General features: G+C 39.6%; 1 protein-coding gene across 4 annotated transcripts; it reads left to right on the top strand.

Annotated features, from left to right (window-relative positions):
- Positions 1–973: 973 nt before the first annotated feature.
- PYROXD1 (pyridine nucleotide-disulphide oxidoreductase domain 1) lies at positions 974–17,024 on the top strand. 4 transcript variants are annotated; one of them, XM_063358223.1, is made up of 12 exons: positions 974–1,153; positions 5,646–5,726; positions 7,060–7,179; positions 8,669–8,797; positions 9,630–9,703; positions 10,639–10,799; positions 11,816–11,916; positions 13,219–13,348; positions 14,130–14,242; positions 15,352–15,474; positions 15,763–15,900; positions 16,421–17,024. In XM_063358223.1, the coding sequence occupies exons 1-12, from the start codon at positions 1,073–1,075 to the stop codon at positions 16,667–16,669; spliced, it is 1,500 nt and encodes a 499-aa protein (XP_063214293.1). In that variant the 5' UTR covers positions 974–1,072; the 3' UTR covers positions 16,670–17,024. The 4 variants fall into 4 exon arrangements, with proteins under 4 accessions (XP_063214293.1, XP_063214301.1, XP_063214309.1 ...); XM_063358231.1 differs by lacking the exon at positions 974–1,153 and adding an exon at positions 1,278–1,458; XM_063358248.1 differs by lacking the exons at positions 974–1,153; positions 5,646–5,726; positions 7,060–7,179; positions 8,669–8,797; positions 9,630–9,703 and adding exons at positions 10,049–10,122; positions 10,212–10,273.
- The last annotated feature ends 752 nt before the right edge of the window (positions 17,025–17,776 follow it).

Raw genomic sequence — 17,776 nt, 5'->3', positions numbered from 1 at the left:
GACACCTCCTGCTAGACCAGGCTGCTCAAAGCTCCATCCAGCCTGGTCTTGAACACTTCCAGGGATGGGGCATCCACAACTGCCCTGGGCAACCTGTTCCAGTGTCTCACCACCATCATAGTGAAGAATTTCTTCCTGATATCTAATCTAAATCTCCTCTCTTTCAGTTTAAAACTGTTACCCCTTGTCATATTGCTACACTCCCTGATAAAGAGCCCCTCCCCATCTTTCCTGTAGGCCCCTGTACATAGGATAGGATAGGATAGGATAGGATAGGATAGGATAGGATAGGATAGGATAGGATAGGATAGGATAGGATAGGATAGGACCTACCACACTTCTCATCCAAGTCTCAAAAACAAAGAAAGAGAACAGCAAGGTCCTTTGCTCCCACAACCAAGGAGAAGACCAAAGTGGATTCTCCACCACCGACCAGGTGCTGCCGCCTGTGTCCTGCTCAGGAAGCACCAGGTGCCCCCCCAGGGCAACACCTTGTGAGGGGTGGGTGACAGATAGGGAGAGGAGCATCCAAGGAACATCACCTCGGTGTTCGTCTTCACACCATGGCCTAAGTGATACTTTTAGTATTGTGTCCAAAAACTGATGGGAGACGGGGTAGGTCTGGGGAAAACGCAGTCTCTCACATTTCTATGATTCTTTTTCCTGATAGGGAATGAAAAAAGGCCTGAATCTACTTTTTTATTGTAGTTTTTTAATTTTTATCTTAACCATTTGCTACCTGTTCTCTTTGGTCCCTCGACGAAGCCCATCAAAATCCCCCTCACCCCCCAGCATTCAGGCCCTGGCAAGAAGAGAAACTAAAGGCTAAATTATAATTAATTAATTAACTAATTAATTAATTATTCAGGGAGAAAACCTGTTTTGGGGTGGGTGAGCCAGAGGTGACTCAGCCCCACCCCGCCCGGGCCCTGCCCTGGCCCTGCGGGGCGGGTACGCACCGCCAGCGGAGGAAGTTTGGCCGCTACCGGGCGCCATAGGCGGAGCGCCAGAGCCGCCGCTCCCTTCCGCGCCCCAGCCCGGACCCGGCGGTGGGTCTGGATCGGGCAGGGAAATGGCGGTCGCCTCCGGCCTTGCGCGGAGCCGGTTCGTGGTGGTGGGCGGAGGCATCGCAGGGGTTACCTGCGCGGAGAAGGTAAGGGCCGCCGTCCCTCTGCTGCCCCCTCCCCGGGGGCGCCATGTTGGCTCCGAACGCCGGCCTCGGCCCTCCCCTCTCTCGGCCCCGGCAGGGGCGGGGGGTGTTATTTCAGCCGGTGAGGCCCCGCCTCGGCCTTTGGGCTGCCGGAGGGGGCTCTGCGGCCCCGCGGCGTCCGGGGTGTCGGGGCCGGTGCGCGGGCGGTGAGTGAGGCCCGCGGGCCCCGTGCAACTGCGTGTGCGCCATGGAGGCGGCCGGCCTGCGGGGGGGGCACCGGCCTGCGCGGCTGTGGGGGCCGCCCGGGTGTGAGTATACACGAATGCTCTCAGGGTCCGTGTAGGAACTTCTGTAGAAACAGTTTATTAGATTTATATAGCAATTGCATAAGCGTTCTGATTTGTGCAGTAATTACATACTTTGTCCTAGGGCCCCCTCCCTAATTTTTTACAAATATTTTGTCCCTCTTAAGAACAAACAAACAAAACAACACCACCCCCCACCCCCCCCCCAAAAAAAAAAAAAAAATCCGAACCAAAAAAACACCAATCTAGCCGCAGGGATTAAATGTTACATACAATATTTATACGTCTAGAATTCCTCTTTAAGAGGTTAAAACTCTTGCAAATAACCTGATAAGGATTTACAACCATCTCATAAAAAGAGGATTAGAACTTTGTAACTTGAGAAAGGTGGCATTCCGTATGCTAGTCAAGAGGTCAGGAACTTGAAGGGGCACTGCTTGTGTTATTCCTCATAGCCGTAAAGGACTGTACTGCAGTTAAGGTGAAGGCTCTTACAACGTGCTCCTTTTCATAAAAATATTGCTCTGTTTTTATTGGGCCCATGTATAGGGTTGTACGTCTGTCGAGATTGCCAGTCTCTTCAGCTTTCCATGAGGTCACGCTCTAAATTCATTGCTTGGTTTCAAGGTATTTTTGAAGTAACAGTAACTGGAGGTAATTTTGTACTTGTCCTGGTTTGGGAGAGAGCATCTGTCATCTTGTCATTGGCCAACCTGGCCCAAACCGTGACAGTGCTATAGTGTGGAATAAAATTGTATGTGTATTAGTTCAATGAGGAATATTTTATCTGTTAAAACTATAAAGCATTATAAAGACTCTGTTTCAGATGCATCTATTCTCTGGTGATAAAGTGGTATTATTTAATTTCTGACATATTGTATAAACCATATGCAGACTAAATTACAAAAAATATCAGCAGTGTTCTCCATCTTTATGGAATTGGTTTGTACAATTTATTAGTTTGAGAGTCTTTTCCTTTTATTTATGGTTAATGTAATGTGGACTCTGGTATTACAGACATTTAAATGCTGTATTAATATGAATAATGCCTTAAGTTGATTAAACTGTTCACGTAATTAAGGCTCTTGTGTATCCCTATGTGCTTGCAAGAGTAAGATTTGGGTCAATATTTAATATGCTCAGAGACTTTATATTTTCCTGGAAATAATTTAGAATTGCATCTAATTGCTACGATCCTGTTTCACAATACAGTTATTTCCAATATATATTGGATGCCTGTAGTCTTAAGTCAGTAGTCTTTAAGATTGCTATGAAAGGGATTAAAATTTATTGTTTTCTTGAGGATGCTTTCTGCTGTGTTAGTGCCACAGAGTTTGGGCTTTGTTTTCTTCCAGAGCTCACAGAGTGCGCCGCTTACTGCTGTAATTCACACCTCTTTTCTTATGCTCTTTCCTTTCCCTAGCTATTATCTTTTTTCCTGGAAAACCCAAATCAGATTGTAATGTGATGATAAAGACTTGCTGCTTTTTCTCGCCTCTTAGTACCGCAGGAAGCACAGTTAGCAGTGAGAATTAGCGGTCTTCTGGCATACGTTTTAGTTCACCAAGTCCATTAGAAGTGGCATCGTGTGTTCTAGAAAGATTTGTGTTGTACATTCGTAGCTGAGGGCATGCTTTAAATAAAAACGGAAGATTGAACACAATTTTTCTCAGTTCTGGTTTTCAGCAAGTACAATTCTGTGGAACATAGTGGCAATAAACAACTTGTCCATCATATTGCATTTTGGGCCTGCATTATATGATGTCTTGTAGTTCATACTTCTCAGGCAGCTGAGAACAATCATTGTATCAGGTCTGTCTAAGAAAATTCTCATAGCATTAGTTACTTCTTGAGTACATTTTGAAATATCTGACAAAATGTCTTAAAGCTGAATTTGCCTTCAAAGCTTGAGTTAGATTTATTTTCTCTGTCACAAACTGTTGCATGTCTTACATAATTTCTGCCTTTCATGCTTATATTGCATTTATTTCTGGATTGTGATGACTTACACATTTCCATATGCATGGATAAACCCAATATTCTGTCTATCATCTGGCAGATTTCTAATTTTAGTATTTTAAAAGGTAAAGAAATGCAATAACCTTAATAATAGTGAATGAAAGTTTCAAACAACCATTAAATTGTAATAAGAGGGCAGGAGTAAGCATTTGAGCATGTGTAAGTAACACTGAGTACATAATGGCAGTCTTAAAATTTTGGTTTACCGTGTATATCAGATGATTATTACACAGAATCACAGAACGATTTGGGTTGGAAGGGACCTTGAAGATCATCTAGTTCCAACGCCCTTGCCATGGGCAGGGACACCTCCCACTAGACCAGGCTGCTCAAAGCCCCATCCAGCCCGTCCTTGAACACCTTCAGGGATGGGGCATCCACAGCTTCCCTGGGCAACCTGTTCCAGGGTCTCACCACCCTCACAGTAAAGAAATTCTTACTTAAACCTAGTCTAAACCTGCCCTCTTTCAGTTTAAAACTGTTACCCCTTGTCCTGTCACTACAGGCCCTGGTAAAAACTCTCTCTCTGTCTTTCTTTTAAGCCCCCTTTATTTATTGAAAGGCCACAGTTAGGTCTCCCTGGAGACTTCTCCAGGCTGAACAACCCCAGCTCTCTCAGCTGGCCCTCGTAGGTGAGGTGCTCCAGCCCTCTGACCATTGACCGTGGCCCTACTCTGGACCTGCTCTAACAGGTCCATGTCTGTCTTGTGCTGGGAGCCCCAGGGCTGGATGCAGTACTCCAGGTGAGGTCCCGTGGTCTGCTGGCCACACTTCTTTTTATGCAGCCCAGGATATTGTTTGGCTTTCTGCGCTGTGAGCACATGTTAACAAACCTTATCTAATTGTTGATCAACCAGTATCCCCAAGTCTTTTTCTGCGGGGCTGCTCTTAATCCCTTCATCCCCCGTCTGTACTGATACTGCTGACTGCCCCAGCCCAGGTGCAGGACTTTGCTCTTGGCCTTGTTGAACTCCATGAGGTTCACATGGGCCCATTCCTCAAGCCTGCCAGTGTCCTCCTGGATGGCATCCCTTCCCTCTAACCGACTGCACCACTCGGCTTGGTATTATCTGTAGACTTGCTGAGGGTGCACTCAATCCCACTATCTGTCATTAATAAAGATATTGAACATGATGATGTGCTTTCTGTAGCATTCTGTAGTTTTTCTGAGGCTTATTAGGTACGGCTGGGAGCAGCTGCTGCAGCACAGTGTGTTAACGTGTCAACTTTCCTTCCCGTTGTCTGTCAATACAAAGCATACAGCTGCAGTATGCATGAAGCACTTCAGGGATTCAGGATATGAAGTGTGAATTACACTAAGTTTTACGTAGCATCATTAAATTCATTTGTATTTGCCAACAGTATGACCATGTGAATCTCGCTGAAACCAGCAACAAGATTTCACCACTTTCACCTTCAGATTACTGTGTTAAGAGTCCTCCTTTCTGAGGTACAGGAATATGTGCTAGTCCCTTTATAGCTCAGTTGTTCATGTACAACATGAAGTGTGCTTCTTGGTGGCTTATACAGCTGTTCTGTTCACCTGTAGAATGCTGGTGACAAGGAGCCCTGTATTTTGTCTGTACCTCAGAGATGAGCAGTTTGTGCTTGACAGAGCTGATTCATTTTCTGTGGCAGAGCAATGTACATTTAAAATGGGAACTCTTCACTTGGCTTGTGGCCTGTAAAAGTCTTACATTGCTTAGTAGCACTCTGAAATGATAATCCATTCATCAGTTTAAGAAATAGCATTTAAAGTAGCCGATAGGAATCAGCATTTCCTCTGTCAAAATGAAATCTGTGAAGAATTAGTCACTACTACGCGATTAAAAAAAAAAGTATGTCCAGCAACTGGGTGTCTGCAGAAATCATATAATCGTAGTCTGTTCCTGCAGTTGGCCTTTAGAATACTGTGACAATAGTCTTTTGAGTAGTCATTTATACCATGGCTGCAGTTCTTGAAGATATGGATTAAAATCTTTGGTCTCCAAATTCCGTTCATTTCAGTCATTATCCTTCCATAATCTTGAAGTAGTGCCTATCTGATAGGATTCTACAAGACTAAAGTAATGTAATAACACGTATTACTTTTCACCAATAATTTTATTGTCTTAAAGTCAAAATCTATTGATGACTGTACTCACTCATCATGATTTCTGTTTCTTTACAAGCTGGCCATGGAATTCCCCTCAGAAGACATTTTTTTAATGACAGCTTCTCCAGTTATAAAGGCTGTAACAAATTTCAAACAGGTGAGACTTAATTTTTCTTATGGTAAGACCTCTTCAGAAGTTTGTATCTGTACAGATAATTTAGAAACTAATCCTAGTTCTAAATTGTAGGGGTTGAAAGGGACCTTCGGAGATCATCTAGTCCAACCCCCCTGCCAAAGCAGGTTTACCCAGAGCAGGCTGAACAGGAATGCATCCAGGCAGGTTTTGAATGTCTCCAAAAAGGAGACTCATAGATGAGAGACTTGAGAGCTCTGTGTGAGACTTGTAGAGTAACACCCAACTAAAGAATATCTTCTGAGTTTGACAATGCTGATAGTAGGGTCATGAGAATCCAGGAAAGACATTCACACATTGCAGAGATGTAAAGTCTGTAATTTGCATTGGCAGAAGTTTTAGTATCTGAAGAATAAGGGAATAGCTAAACATTATTTGAAGGCAGCAGCATTTAAGTTTTGGACATGAGGATCTTAATTTCTCGGAATTGCAAGCATGGTATGGCTTCTGGTTCCTAGCTGTGTTCCAGACTCTTTGAATATTCAACATAACTTGACTGCTTTCCAAGTTGTGGTTTGTCTCTGTGGGGTTTTTTGGGTTTTGTTTGTTGGTGGTGGGTTTTTTGCCCCACCAGTCTCTGAAATATCAGATAGTGACTACGGATGAGATGCTAAGTAAATACTTAGAGGTGATCTTGAATCTCTTTTGCCAAAACACTTGTTCTATACATCCTGCTTACAAGCTGAACAACAGTAAGCACTTTCCTGACATAAGGACCAACTACCTGCAACAAGAGGGTTTGGAATCGTTAGGTTTTTGAAGAAAACCAGATTATTTTTTTTAGACAGAATAAAAATATTTATTCCAGACAAAAATGTTTCTATAATTCTTCAAGCTATTTTGAACAAAAATTTATTTTCCCAAAATGCTGAGGAGAGGAAGATGGAAGAACATCGTTGAGTTATTTTATCAACGTGATAGCAACGAGAAAACCAGGGTATTAACACTCCATCAGGTAAGTTAAAAGTAGTGTTAACAACTCTAATAATATAGGCTACTTATGGAATAAAACAATATAGCAATTAGAGCAGCCATCACGGTTCTCCATTTTTGTTTAATCTCTGGCTTTAGAATTAAAATTCTCTGTACTCCTTTGACTCTTTACCAGGAATAGGCATGAAAAGATACTGTATATAAAAAGGAACTTTTAGCACTAATATGGTAACGTGTTTTGAGACTGTGGGCTTTATGTTGTGCCTTCTTTACAGGAAACGAACATAACACATTTTGTTAAAAGCTTTAGAAAAAAAAAATGACAAATGATTCATATTTTTAAATAACTCTCTTCTTCCTACAGGTCTCCAAAACACTCGAGGAGTTTGACGTAGAAGAGCAACCGAGTTCTCTATTAGAAAAACGATATCCCAATATTAAAGTTATACAGTCTGGAGTAAAACAGTTGAAAAGTGATCAACATGTAAGCTAATGTTTTTCTCTTTCACTTTTATGTGTTTTTTTCAAATTCTTTAAGAAAAAAAAAAAAATCTAAGAAACAGGTGAGTATGACCTGTTTCACAGGTCATGAACAGCGCATGAAACTCTGCTGAAGAACATTCTGGTTATTAAAGTGTTAAGTTACCAAAATTAAAAAAAAATACTACCTAACTTCAATTTCACTTATCACTTTCACTGTTGTTCAAATAGAAATATATGCAGGAGATATAATTGTTGATCAAAAATTACTTCTTAATTAAGAAACCACATCTCTTAGATTTGCCACCTTAGAGATATAGCATTGAATACCTGATTGGAATAGCAAGGAAACCAGTCAATGAAGCCAATATTGTACATCAATACAGGTGTCAAAATTTCTATAACCCTTGATTGGAGGTCTCTTTGATTCCTGAACTACTGCTTGTTGCTACAGAGACCAAAATATTAACAACCTTGTGATAAAAAAGCTCAATAATTCTTGAAAGCACCAACATTTCCACCTTTTCTTCTTTCTTTTTAGCAGAAAATATGTTGCAAGTACGAGTAGTGCACAGCACATATGTTAGTGTCTGTGTCAACTCGATGTTATTTTTCACTTCAGCCCTTATCGGAAACTCACATTGAGAACCAAAACTGGTGTTGCTCACTTTAAGTCACAGAGATATGATTCCAGTTACATTATAATTTGCAAATATTCTGAATCGGTCACAGAGAGATGATTCCAGTTAGATTATGGTTTGCTAATATTCTGAATGAATTATATTCTTGTATCATTATTATAATGTTGGTTTAGTTTTGGTATGTCTCTGTGAAAATGAATATTTCATGTATATGGATTTGGAGGATCTTTTGCCGCTGTTTTCCAAGAAACTTTAAAAACTCTCTCTGTGCAAAACTGCTGTAAACTATTTAGATTATGGTTTGGAAAACAACAAATAAGGTCATAAAATGTTAAGTACTGGTTGTTCCACAACAATGTAGCTTGTTTAGTGCCTACCCTTTTTCTTTAGCAAAGAACAGAATTTTCGGTCTTTATAAATTGTGTTCCAGCCTGTGCCTACTTAAGTTAACACCGGTCTACTGTTGTTGAAATGTTTTGAATGAGATTCTTAACTGCTAATGCATAGGTCTACATCTGTTACTGGGGTGGGGGGACATTGTCACACAGAAAATCCGTTCTTTTAGCACAGTTAGTGAGTACAGAGTGCCACCAAGTGGTAATCTTTATATTTCATCTTTCTTGGCGTGCACTGTGTACACTTTCCATCTTATCCATCATATATTTAGGCTTGTAAGTCTGTTTTGAGTGTAATGCAAATAACTAACGCGCAGTCAATGTGAGTAGGAAGGATTGCTCTTTAAGAAGCCAGTTACAGCTTCTAATATCTGCAAAATACTATGACATTATGGGAAAAAAAGCTGATGTTCTCGTAGATCTGTCTCCAGTTTTTTTTTTCTTTTAATTTTTACAGAAAATTTTCACTGAAGATGGGAAAGAATATATGTATGAAAAACTTTGCCTGTGTGCTGGAGCAAAACCAAAATTAATTTTTGAAGGAAACCCATACGTATTAGGAATCCGGGATACTGACAGTGCACAGGTAAATGTGTTTTGGACTTATCAGTCTATAATATATTCCTGCTTCTGGTGCAAAATACTAAAAATGATTGTGGAGTGAAATGGAGAAATGTAAGATGGTGTTTGTTATTCTATATCCTTAAATAGAACACTTTCAGTAGCAAAGAAATAGCCTCAAAATACCATTAAATTAATTAGTTGCAATATTTAAGTTTATAGAGAGCTCCTAGACAATATTGCTAACATGATAATGTAGAATAAATGATCTTTTACCCTCCAAGCAGAAGCCAATCTGAAAATATAAACAGAAAGTAGGCACCAGTAGAAACTTCCCTGAGAAGGTGTTATCGGGCAAGGGTTACTTCTTACAATGAAAAGTTATGGAAGGACGTTATTTTTTTTAAATCCTGATTTTTTTTGATCAGGAATTTTTAAATTCCTAGATTTCTGTATCTCTGCTTTTTTAATGTCGTACAAATTGCTGTGAAAGTTATGCAAGTTGTAATAAAACTGGATTAATAGATATCACAATGCTAATGGTCTCTAGGACAGTGAAAAGTCTCTTGGATTCTATTAAGGGTTCTGTCAGATCGGCTTACATGTAATTATTTAACTTTTCCTGTCTCAATTTGAGACTTGTAAGGCTGTATCAATAACTTCATCCCTTAATATGATAAACTTCACAGGTTTCACTAGCTTCTATAACAGATCTTAGTATAGGTAAATGTGGATCAGTAGTCTGAGAAAATCAAAATGAAAAGACTAAGAGAGCAAGAAAATATTGAAAAGGATGTAATTAATCAGTGTGAAGAAACACATGTAAGTTGTAATTGACTTTTTCTTTCTTAATGCAGGCTTTTCAGAAGAAATTGGCTCAAGCTGAGAGAATAGTAGTGGTAGGAAACGGTGGCATTGCGCTTGAATTAGTGTAAGTAAATGACTAAATTTTAAAGATACATATGCAAATAAAATCTTTAACAATTTCATGTTGAATCTAGTGTGTGTCAGTTTGGGCAAAGGTTGGCTTGTAGAATTGCAACTCTTAAAGCATTTAGTGGCAAAATCAATTACAATATTTTTTTTTCACAGTAGCAACATTTACTGTCACATAAAATTCAGCAAGCTTCAGAAGAAGCTTTGGCACAACATAAGTACATACAGTGTTTGTCTGATTTGGCACCAACAAAGATTTCTGTCAAGATTATTAAGGGCAGTACTGAAGTTATAAAACTTGTCTGGTTTCTGGAGACAGAAGATGTAAGAGGAATAGAGAGGCGGCTTATCTTGCACCCAGCCTAATTTAAGTTGATAGAGCGTTTGAAGTGTCTGACGTGGCCTTTGTCACAGGTAGGATATTGAACCCTGTGGTCCTGCACTCTGCTAGATCACAGAAACATCTCTTCTACACAAATATATGGTCTTGGTTTGTGTTGCAGGGAATCGCTTTTTTGCTTGCACTGAATTTTCCTCTGCCCATCTCTACCAGTTTATGGTCCAGGTAATACAAACAAGATCCAAATGCCTGCTCTTAGCAGTGGGCAGTCTGGCAAAAATGCACATTTCTCCCATTGTGGGGAGCAGAAAATACTAAGTATTACTATTATAAATTTGATCTGCCTCCCCTCGTGCCCTTCCCTGGTTCAGTTGAGGTTGTGCTGGTGAGAAACCTGTCAACTTGAAGATTTTTTTTTTTTTTAATATGTTCCTTATGTAAATATTTAGAAGCAGTCATGGATTTGATTGGTTTAAAAGTCTTGGATACCTTATTTCTAGCTTCTGGAATGAAACCTGGCATGCTTCTAGTTGTGTTGCTAAGAGTAGGATCCTTTTTGCTCACTTTATCCGTTGTTTAAATGCCCACAGGTATGAAATCCAAGGCTGTGAAGTAATCTGGGCTATCAAAGACAAAGCCATTGGGAACACTTTTTTTGATGCGGGAGCAGCTGAATTTCTCATTCCAAAGCTAACTGCTGAAAAACGAGAGACTCCAATTGAATGCAAAAGAACCAAGTACACAATGGAAGGTATGGTGTTTTAGTCTCCTAACGCTGCAGCAGCAGCAGCATTTAATATTGAAGACAGTTCTATGATCAGTTAATTTAAAAGGCCATAAATAAGGTTTACTGTTAACATCAATGACGTTTCCTTCTTTAAAAAAATAAAAGTAAAAAAGTGATACAAAAACGAATCCATAATTAATGTGGACACGCAACAGCATGTAATACAGTTATCTAAAAATCTGTAAAAAATTTCCTTATTTTTATATCTGTGCCAAGTTTACATTTCACTTCCTGGATTCCACCTGCTGAAGAACCTGTTCTGTTTTCTGTAATTTTTAATGTTTTTCTAAACTATGTCAGCATTAAGTAGGAAGGTGTGCTTCTTGTAATAAGCTGTTGGAGGACCAGGTGAAACCTCACGTAACGTTATCACAGATGCAGTGAAACTGCAGTCTTAATAACAGCAGTTAACTAGAACTGCGTGAACGAACATTACACAAACATATATATGACCAAAATAATAACAAAAGGAAGGGCATGGCTCTAGACTTCTGATTAGAAGAATAAATTGTAAAAGAGTCAGCCTAACATCACAAAATGGCACCCAGTGTTCTTCAAATGTATCATGGTATTTTAGAATTTGCACTTTTGTGCAGTGGAGGCGACAGTGCACGTTTGCTAGCAGATGGGTATCAATTTAAATATTAGCAGTGATATTAAGCAACTAAGTCTACAGTGGGTCTCCAGAACCTTGGTGCTTTTGGAATCTGGCTGTTATGAGTCCGTGCAGGCACCTGACAGTGGCGTGGTTGTTTTGGAGGCGAGTGAAATAATGAAAGGCATAAAGTTGAAAGGTGTTAAAAATACTGGCTTGGAGTCTGATTTGGCTGCAAATTAATGGGTTTTGGGACGTTGCACATTTTTTGTCTTCCCTTCTGGCAACCAGATCATATTTCTCTTAATTGAGAATCCTTGTTCTGAATTCTGCAGGCAATGAAGTGTGCACGCTAAATCTGATATTCTTCATCTCTTTCCTTCAGGAAGTGAGGAAAAAGAAGGACCTACAGCAGTATCTGACAAACTGGGCAGTGCCTTAGGCCCTGACTGGCACGAGGGCTTACATCTTAAAGGGACTAAAGAGGTATGGTTGTAACCTGGCTTACATTTGTTTAACTGTTGCTTCAAGTGGGTAAGGATGACAGAATGTGAAATGTCACGTTCAAGAAATGAAAAATAAAAATAAAATGTGCATGAACTGATTCTCCTGTCAGAATTAAACAGGAAAATAACGTTAACATAAATAAAGTAATCTTCTGCTTAAAGAAGGCGGTCCACTGGCATGGTTTTAGCAATTTGCTCTTCAGATTGAAACAGAAATATTGGCTTACGTATTTCCGTAGGACTGGTATCAATCCTAGCTTTAACCAGAAGCAGCGGTACCTCCGTTGTCCTGATTTTTAGCTGCCATACGTACGTTTTCTTCTGTAAAAAACAGGACAGTAGGATTTGTACAGAGGTACAGGGTACATCAATCTCCTTCACAGCAGACAATGAAATGTGAAATCAGTAGTGGATGTAAGGATTGTGAAGAGTTTCATGTTTGAAATAAAGTAAAAATCCTTACATTTCATATATTTTTATCAAGTTTTTATTTATGACTTTCTTAGCTGTTAGGTGTTTGCATCTGTTAAACTTATTTTAAAAAAAGGCCCTTCAGAGGAGATCATCATGGATTCTACAGAAATGGCTTTACAGTACCAACTAAAGGATGTTTAGGATAGTCATCATATTAATCAGTGGTGTTTCAGCTGTTGAAGGCTGTGGAAATGGGTTCATGTATTGGAGAAGTAAAATTGTTCAAGGCATGAATCTGCAAAAATACTTTATAGAAACGGGTAATTTTCCAGTTTCTGTCTCAAGCTCAGAATTAGGAGTAAGTGGTTGAAATATGTGTTGATGGAACAGGATATATTTTCTTTTTACAGCATTTAGAATATAAACATTGTAATCAGAATTGAATTCATCATAGAGAAATGAAGGATTTGAAATCCTTAAAGATGGAAAAGATGAATTTACTTTTTTCCTGTTCTGATAAGTTCTGAATTCACTTCCTGTAAATTCAGGGGAACTTGAATATGTTTTCTGTCATGCCAGAAAAATATAAATTGTCACGAGATTTCAAGGAACATCAGAGATCTGCTGAAAAAGCAGGGAAATTGCCATTTGCTGTGGTTAGATCTGTGCCAAAAAAGGAAAACGTGTAAGAACTCACCTAACGTGTCACACTTTAGGATGGGATATATATTTGGTTTGGGATTTGGTTTTGGGGTGTTTTTTTTCCCCCCAGTTTAGTATCGTGTCAATTCAGATGAAGGTATACTTGCTATTAAAAATACTGTTATTTGTAATCATCATGTTTACAACTTTGTCAATCTTTCTCTAGTTTTCTCATAAAGTACATATTGAAATACTATGTGAAGTAAAGAAAATACACTTACAGCAAGAATTTATCCAACTGCAACGGACTTCATTGACTTTTCCTAAGGATGAGAAAAATGTAGAACCAGATGAGGGTAGGTGCCAGTGCTGATTAGAAACAACACATTGAAGATAAAGCAGTGCTGGAGCTTGTTTGATCTTGTTTGCTGCTTTAGAGCAAATAGAAATATTCCCTCCTTGTGACAGTTTGGTAAAATCTTACAGTAATAGTGGAGTTAGAGAAGAAGAAAACACGAAAAACATTTAGTGTCAAAACTGATGTAATCCTTCAAAGCAAACAAAAACTTATCACTTGTTTCATGAATAATTCTATCTATGAATTCCACTGAATGAAAATTACTACTTAAAATATTATTTTAATAGCCAGTTACTTTCAGCATAAGATTCTGGGAAGTCAAATCTCTGTCATTCTTTTTGCTTTTGAGGCATTTCCTGTGCATCTGTAAATTTATATGTAAAAGAATATTTGGCAGTTGTGTACATCAGAGATCAGCCCATGGGGCTGAAGCAGCGGCAGGACACAGTATTTTTCCCCTACAAATGAGGGCTTTGATTTAGGAAAACTGCGGAGAAAGTTAGTAGTAGGGCTTGGAGCTAAGCTCCAAAATCTCATTTTTCTAGTGCTGAATGAAGGTAAGAAATGTTAGAGGTAATCTCTGTTTTCTCTGTTTTGGGGGCGGGATGGTGGGTTAATTTATTTTATTTTTAATTTTTCCCTGCCTAATCAATTAGATATTTTAAAAGATTGGGGTTTTTCTTTTATTTTATTTCATGTCTTATAATAAAATATTAATTTTATAATTAATATAACTTCTGTTGGTTACATTCTCAGGGCAAAATTTTCCCCTTTTTCAGTGCTCTGGCCTGTATATGTGGAATTAACTAATGGAAAAATTTATGGATGCGATTTCATTGTCAGCGCAACTGGAGTTGTGCCAAATGTTGAACCATTTCTTGATGGCAATAATGTAAGTATACTGATTTCTTTTGACGTTTAAGCTGTCTTTTTAAGTAAGGTGAAATAAGCTCTTTCAGCTGGTTTCTGCTTCTGACATGAAACATTGATTGATAAAGGTTTTGAATCTTGTACAGCATTTCAAAATTGTTGGTACTGGAAATACCTAACATGATGATAAATAAATTTCATTAGTGTTCTTGGCTTATTATATTGCTGCTCATGATATATACTGATACAATATACACTGTTAAGATTAAGCCTATACAAAGAGAAAAAACATTTGTAGAATTGATTAATGTGGCAAAAGTTTAGAATAGTTTTTGTGTCAATTCTGCACCACATTCTTGCCTTACAAATCTTAAGATTTTCTCCTGGGAAGGAAGCAGTTACTTCCAGTAATTTTTATCTATGAAACTGAGCTGTAAAGGTGCTCGTATTCATTGAGGGAAGTCACGCTTTGAATCGGCATCTGAACATGGATGCTGATTACAGAGTTCATGGCTGCCATGGGAATTTTCAGGCCTTGAGGTCATTCTGTCTCTATGCTCGGAGTCTGGTTTAAACCCAGCCAGCAGCTCAGCCCCACACAGCAGCTCGCTCACTCCCCAGTGGGATGGGGGAAGAGTCAGAAGGGTTAAAAGTGAGAAAACTCATGGGTCGAGATAAAGACAGTTTAGGCAAAGCAAAAGCTGTGTGCGCAAGCAAAGCAAAACAAGGAATTAATTCACTATTTCCCATGGGCAGGGAGATGCTTAGCCATTTCCAGGAAAGCAGGGCTTATCATGCGTAATGGTTACTTGGGAAGACAAGTGCCATAAATACGAACATCCTCCCTTCCTTCTTCTATTGCAGGGTACAAGATCATATGGCTTTGGGGGTATCCCTTTGGTCAGTGGGTGTCAGCTGCCCCAGCTGGGTCCCCTCCCGACTTCTTGTGCACCCCCAGCCTTGTCGCTGTGGGGCTGTGTAAGCGCTGCTCAGCAACAGCTAAAATACCCGTGTTTTTTAGAGTCTGCCATTAAAAAGTAACAAATGAGATGACTGCTTAACATAGATCAAGTTTAATTACTTAATTTAAATGATTCTTTTTCTTATTGCTGATCTGTGCAAATCCTTTAGTTTGCTGTAGGTGAAGATGGAGGTCTTACAGTAGATAAACACATGCACACGTCCCTGCCAGATATATATGCAGCTGGGGATATCTGCACGGCGGCGTGGGAACCTAGTCCAGTGTGGCATCAGGTAAAGCAAATCATACGATTGTGCCCTCAGCAGCACTCTAATCTACAAACTAAATTACATACTATTACGCAGATGGGAGAAAATAAAGCTCAATTGAAGCGGAAAATGGTGAACAAGTAGATAATCCTGGGTGTGTTGATGACAGATAATTCTGTCTCAGTGGCTGAAAGCCAAGCTCTTCAGCCTTTCTGAGTATAATGGAAGATATAGTATGCATTGATGAGAGAGTGAGTGTCGGTCATGGCACAGTGACATGTATCTGTGTTTTTAAATCTTTTTCTTTATTAGATGCGACTGTGGACTCAAGCTAGGCAGATGGGATGGTACGCAGCAAAATGCATGGCAGCAGATACTTTAGGAGAATCTATTGATCTGGATTTCAGCTTTGAACTATTTGCTCATGTTACAAAATTTTTCAATTACAAGGTAAATACACTCTAATAGTCTTCAACCACTGAGTGACACACATACTGCTTCCTTATATTCACTTGCCATTGCTGAGCAGATGCTTTCATATTGATGAAACAGTTTTCTCTGTAAAATAATTAATCTTAGTTTAGATTTTTCTCCATTCATACTGACTTCGAATGCTGAAACTGAAGAGGGCAAAGATCTTTATAGATATATTATAAATTTTAATTGGTGAATGACATTGATCTACTTTGCATCTATGTATATATTCCATTTCATTAAGGTTCTCTTCATGGATAAATTCAAGTAAGTTCAGCATGGTAACTGGTTCATTATTGGGTTTTGTATATGATATTTCAAGGTGAAGACTTTTAATTCTGTTGTGGGTTTGAAAGCCAATGAAGGGGGAAGGGTCCCTAGAGACAGAGATTTTCCTGTTAACAGTTCTAAGCTTCAAAAGACTGAGGTAATCAGCAGAAATGCTAAAAGACACTGCAATGATCTTATGAATGCTTTTTCCTTTTCCTTCTGTTAGGTGGTGGTTTTGGGAAAATACAACGCACAAGGCTTGGGTTTAGACCATGAGCTGATGCTGAGATGTACCAAGGGACAAGAGTATGTTAAAGTAGTGATGCAGAATGGCCGAATGATGGGAGCTGTGCTGATTGGTGAAACGGACTTGGAAGAAACCTTTGAAAACTTAATTTTAAATCAAATGGATCTTTCCGCCTATGGTGAAGATCTCCTGAATCCAGATATTGATATAGAAGACTATTTTGATTGAACAAAACCCCATTTCCATTTTGTATAAAGTTTTGACACTGAGTAGTATGTCTTATAAAACTGTTTCCTCAGCATTACCAGAAATGAAGGATGAATGCAAATCCCTACTATGATCTTGCGTTGATCTTGTCAAAATACTCACCGGCAAATTAAATTAATCTGTGCAGAAATGCAGCAATAAAAACAAGTGGATTATTGTTGGCAAAAAGTTTTCATCTAGATTAGGTGAGCATATAAGAAAAGGGCTGTAACAGTCTTAAAAAGAGGGCTGCACTGTGCTGTTAAGATAGCACTGCGTTCACTTGAATGCGAAGTAGCCTTCAATTTTAAAAGTAAATAAAACATGTTAAAACTGGTGCCTGCCTCATAGCTCCATGTATAATTCGCCTACCATGGTTACCAGAGCCCAGTTTCCCCATGGCTTACTGCCATGCGTGTTCCTCATCTCAGCCAGTAAGGCAGCCTTGATGTGGTGGGTGCTGCCTTACCTGCCTACAGCTACCTCTGGACTTGGGTGGTGTGAGCATTTGCTGGGGTGGGAAGGACCCTGCTTCCTAAAGCTACTTGCTCAGTGGGCAGTCAGGCAGTGTGTTACCATCCTACTAGCTCACCTCGGCTGCTCAGGCCTGTGAGTACTTGCTGCAGGTTTCAAGACTCCTGTTCCAGCTAACGGTACCATCTCTGTTGAGCTGGCTCAGATTAACAGGGGCCATCTTTAGGGCACGGGGTGCTCAGAGCTCACTGCCTGCAAATACATGGCAAGATGGGTGCTTTATATTTTATTTTATTTTTCTCATAAGTTTATTTCTGAAATAAATGCTACTTGGCAAAGTACAAAAACTTTGACCAATGAAAGCCAGGATGAGATGTCAGTTGAGAGCAGTGTTTTACTGGTTGTCACTTCAGCTGTGCAAGTAGTGTGGTAGAGCTGCACTGGTGCCTCCTGTCTGGTCTCCACCAGGATCAGTGTGCAGTGCACTCCAAGGAAAGGCTGACAGAACAGCACTGCTGGATGTCTTCCCTGGCAAGGGCCTGTGGAGCAGGCTCCTGGATCCAGACTATGTGGGAGATGGTACTGGATGCAATTTTGAATGGGAGTGCTGTACCC

This window comes from Chroicocephalus ridibundus, chromosome 1 (genome assembly GCF_963924245.1).
Source record: "Chroicocephalus ridibundus chromosome 1, bChrRid1.1, whole genome shotgun sequence".
NCBI lineage: Eukaryota > Metazoa > Chordata > Aves > Charadriiformes > Laridae > Chroicocephalus > Chroicocephalus ridibundus.
This window is presented reverse-complemented; position numbering and strand designations above follow the sequence as displayed.

Bases quoted from the DNA above. Each gene is read 5' to 3' on its own strand.
- PYROXD1 (XM_063358223.1), top strand. From the start codon at position 1,073: ATGGCGGTCGCCTCCGGCCTTGCGCGGAGCCGGTTCGTGGTGGTGGGC. The intron at 10,800-11,815 runs GTATGGTGTTTT...TCTTTCCTTCAG, and splicing joins AACCAAGTACACAATGGAAG to GAAGTGAGGAAAAAGAAGGA. The intron at 11,917-13,218 runs GTATGGTTGTAA...ATCTTTCTCTAG, and splicing joins ATCTTAAAGGGACTAAAGAG to TTTTCTCATAAAGTACATAT.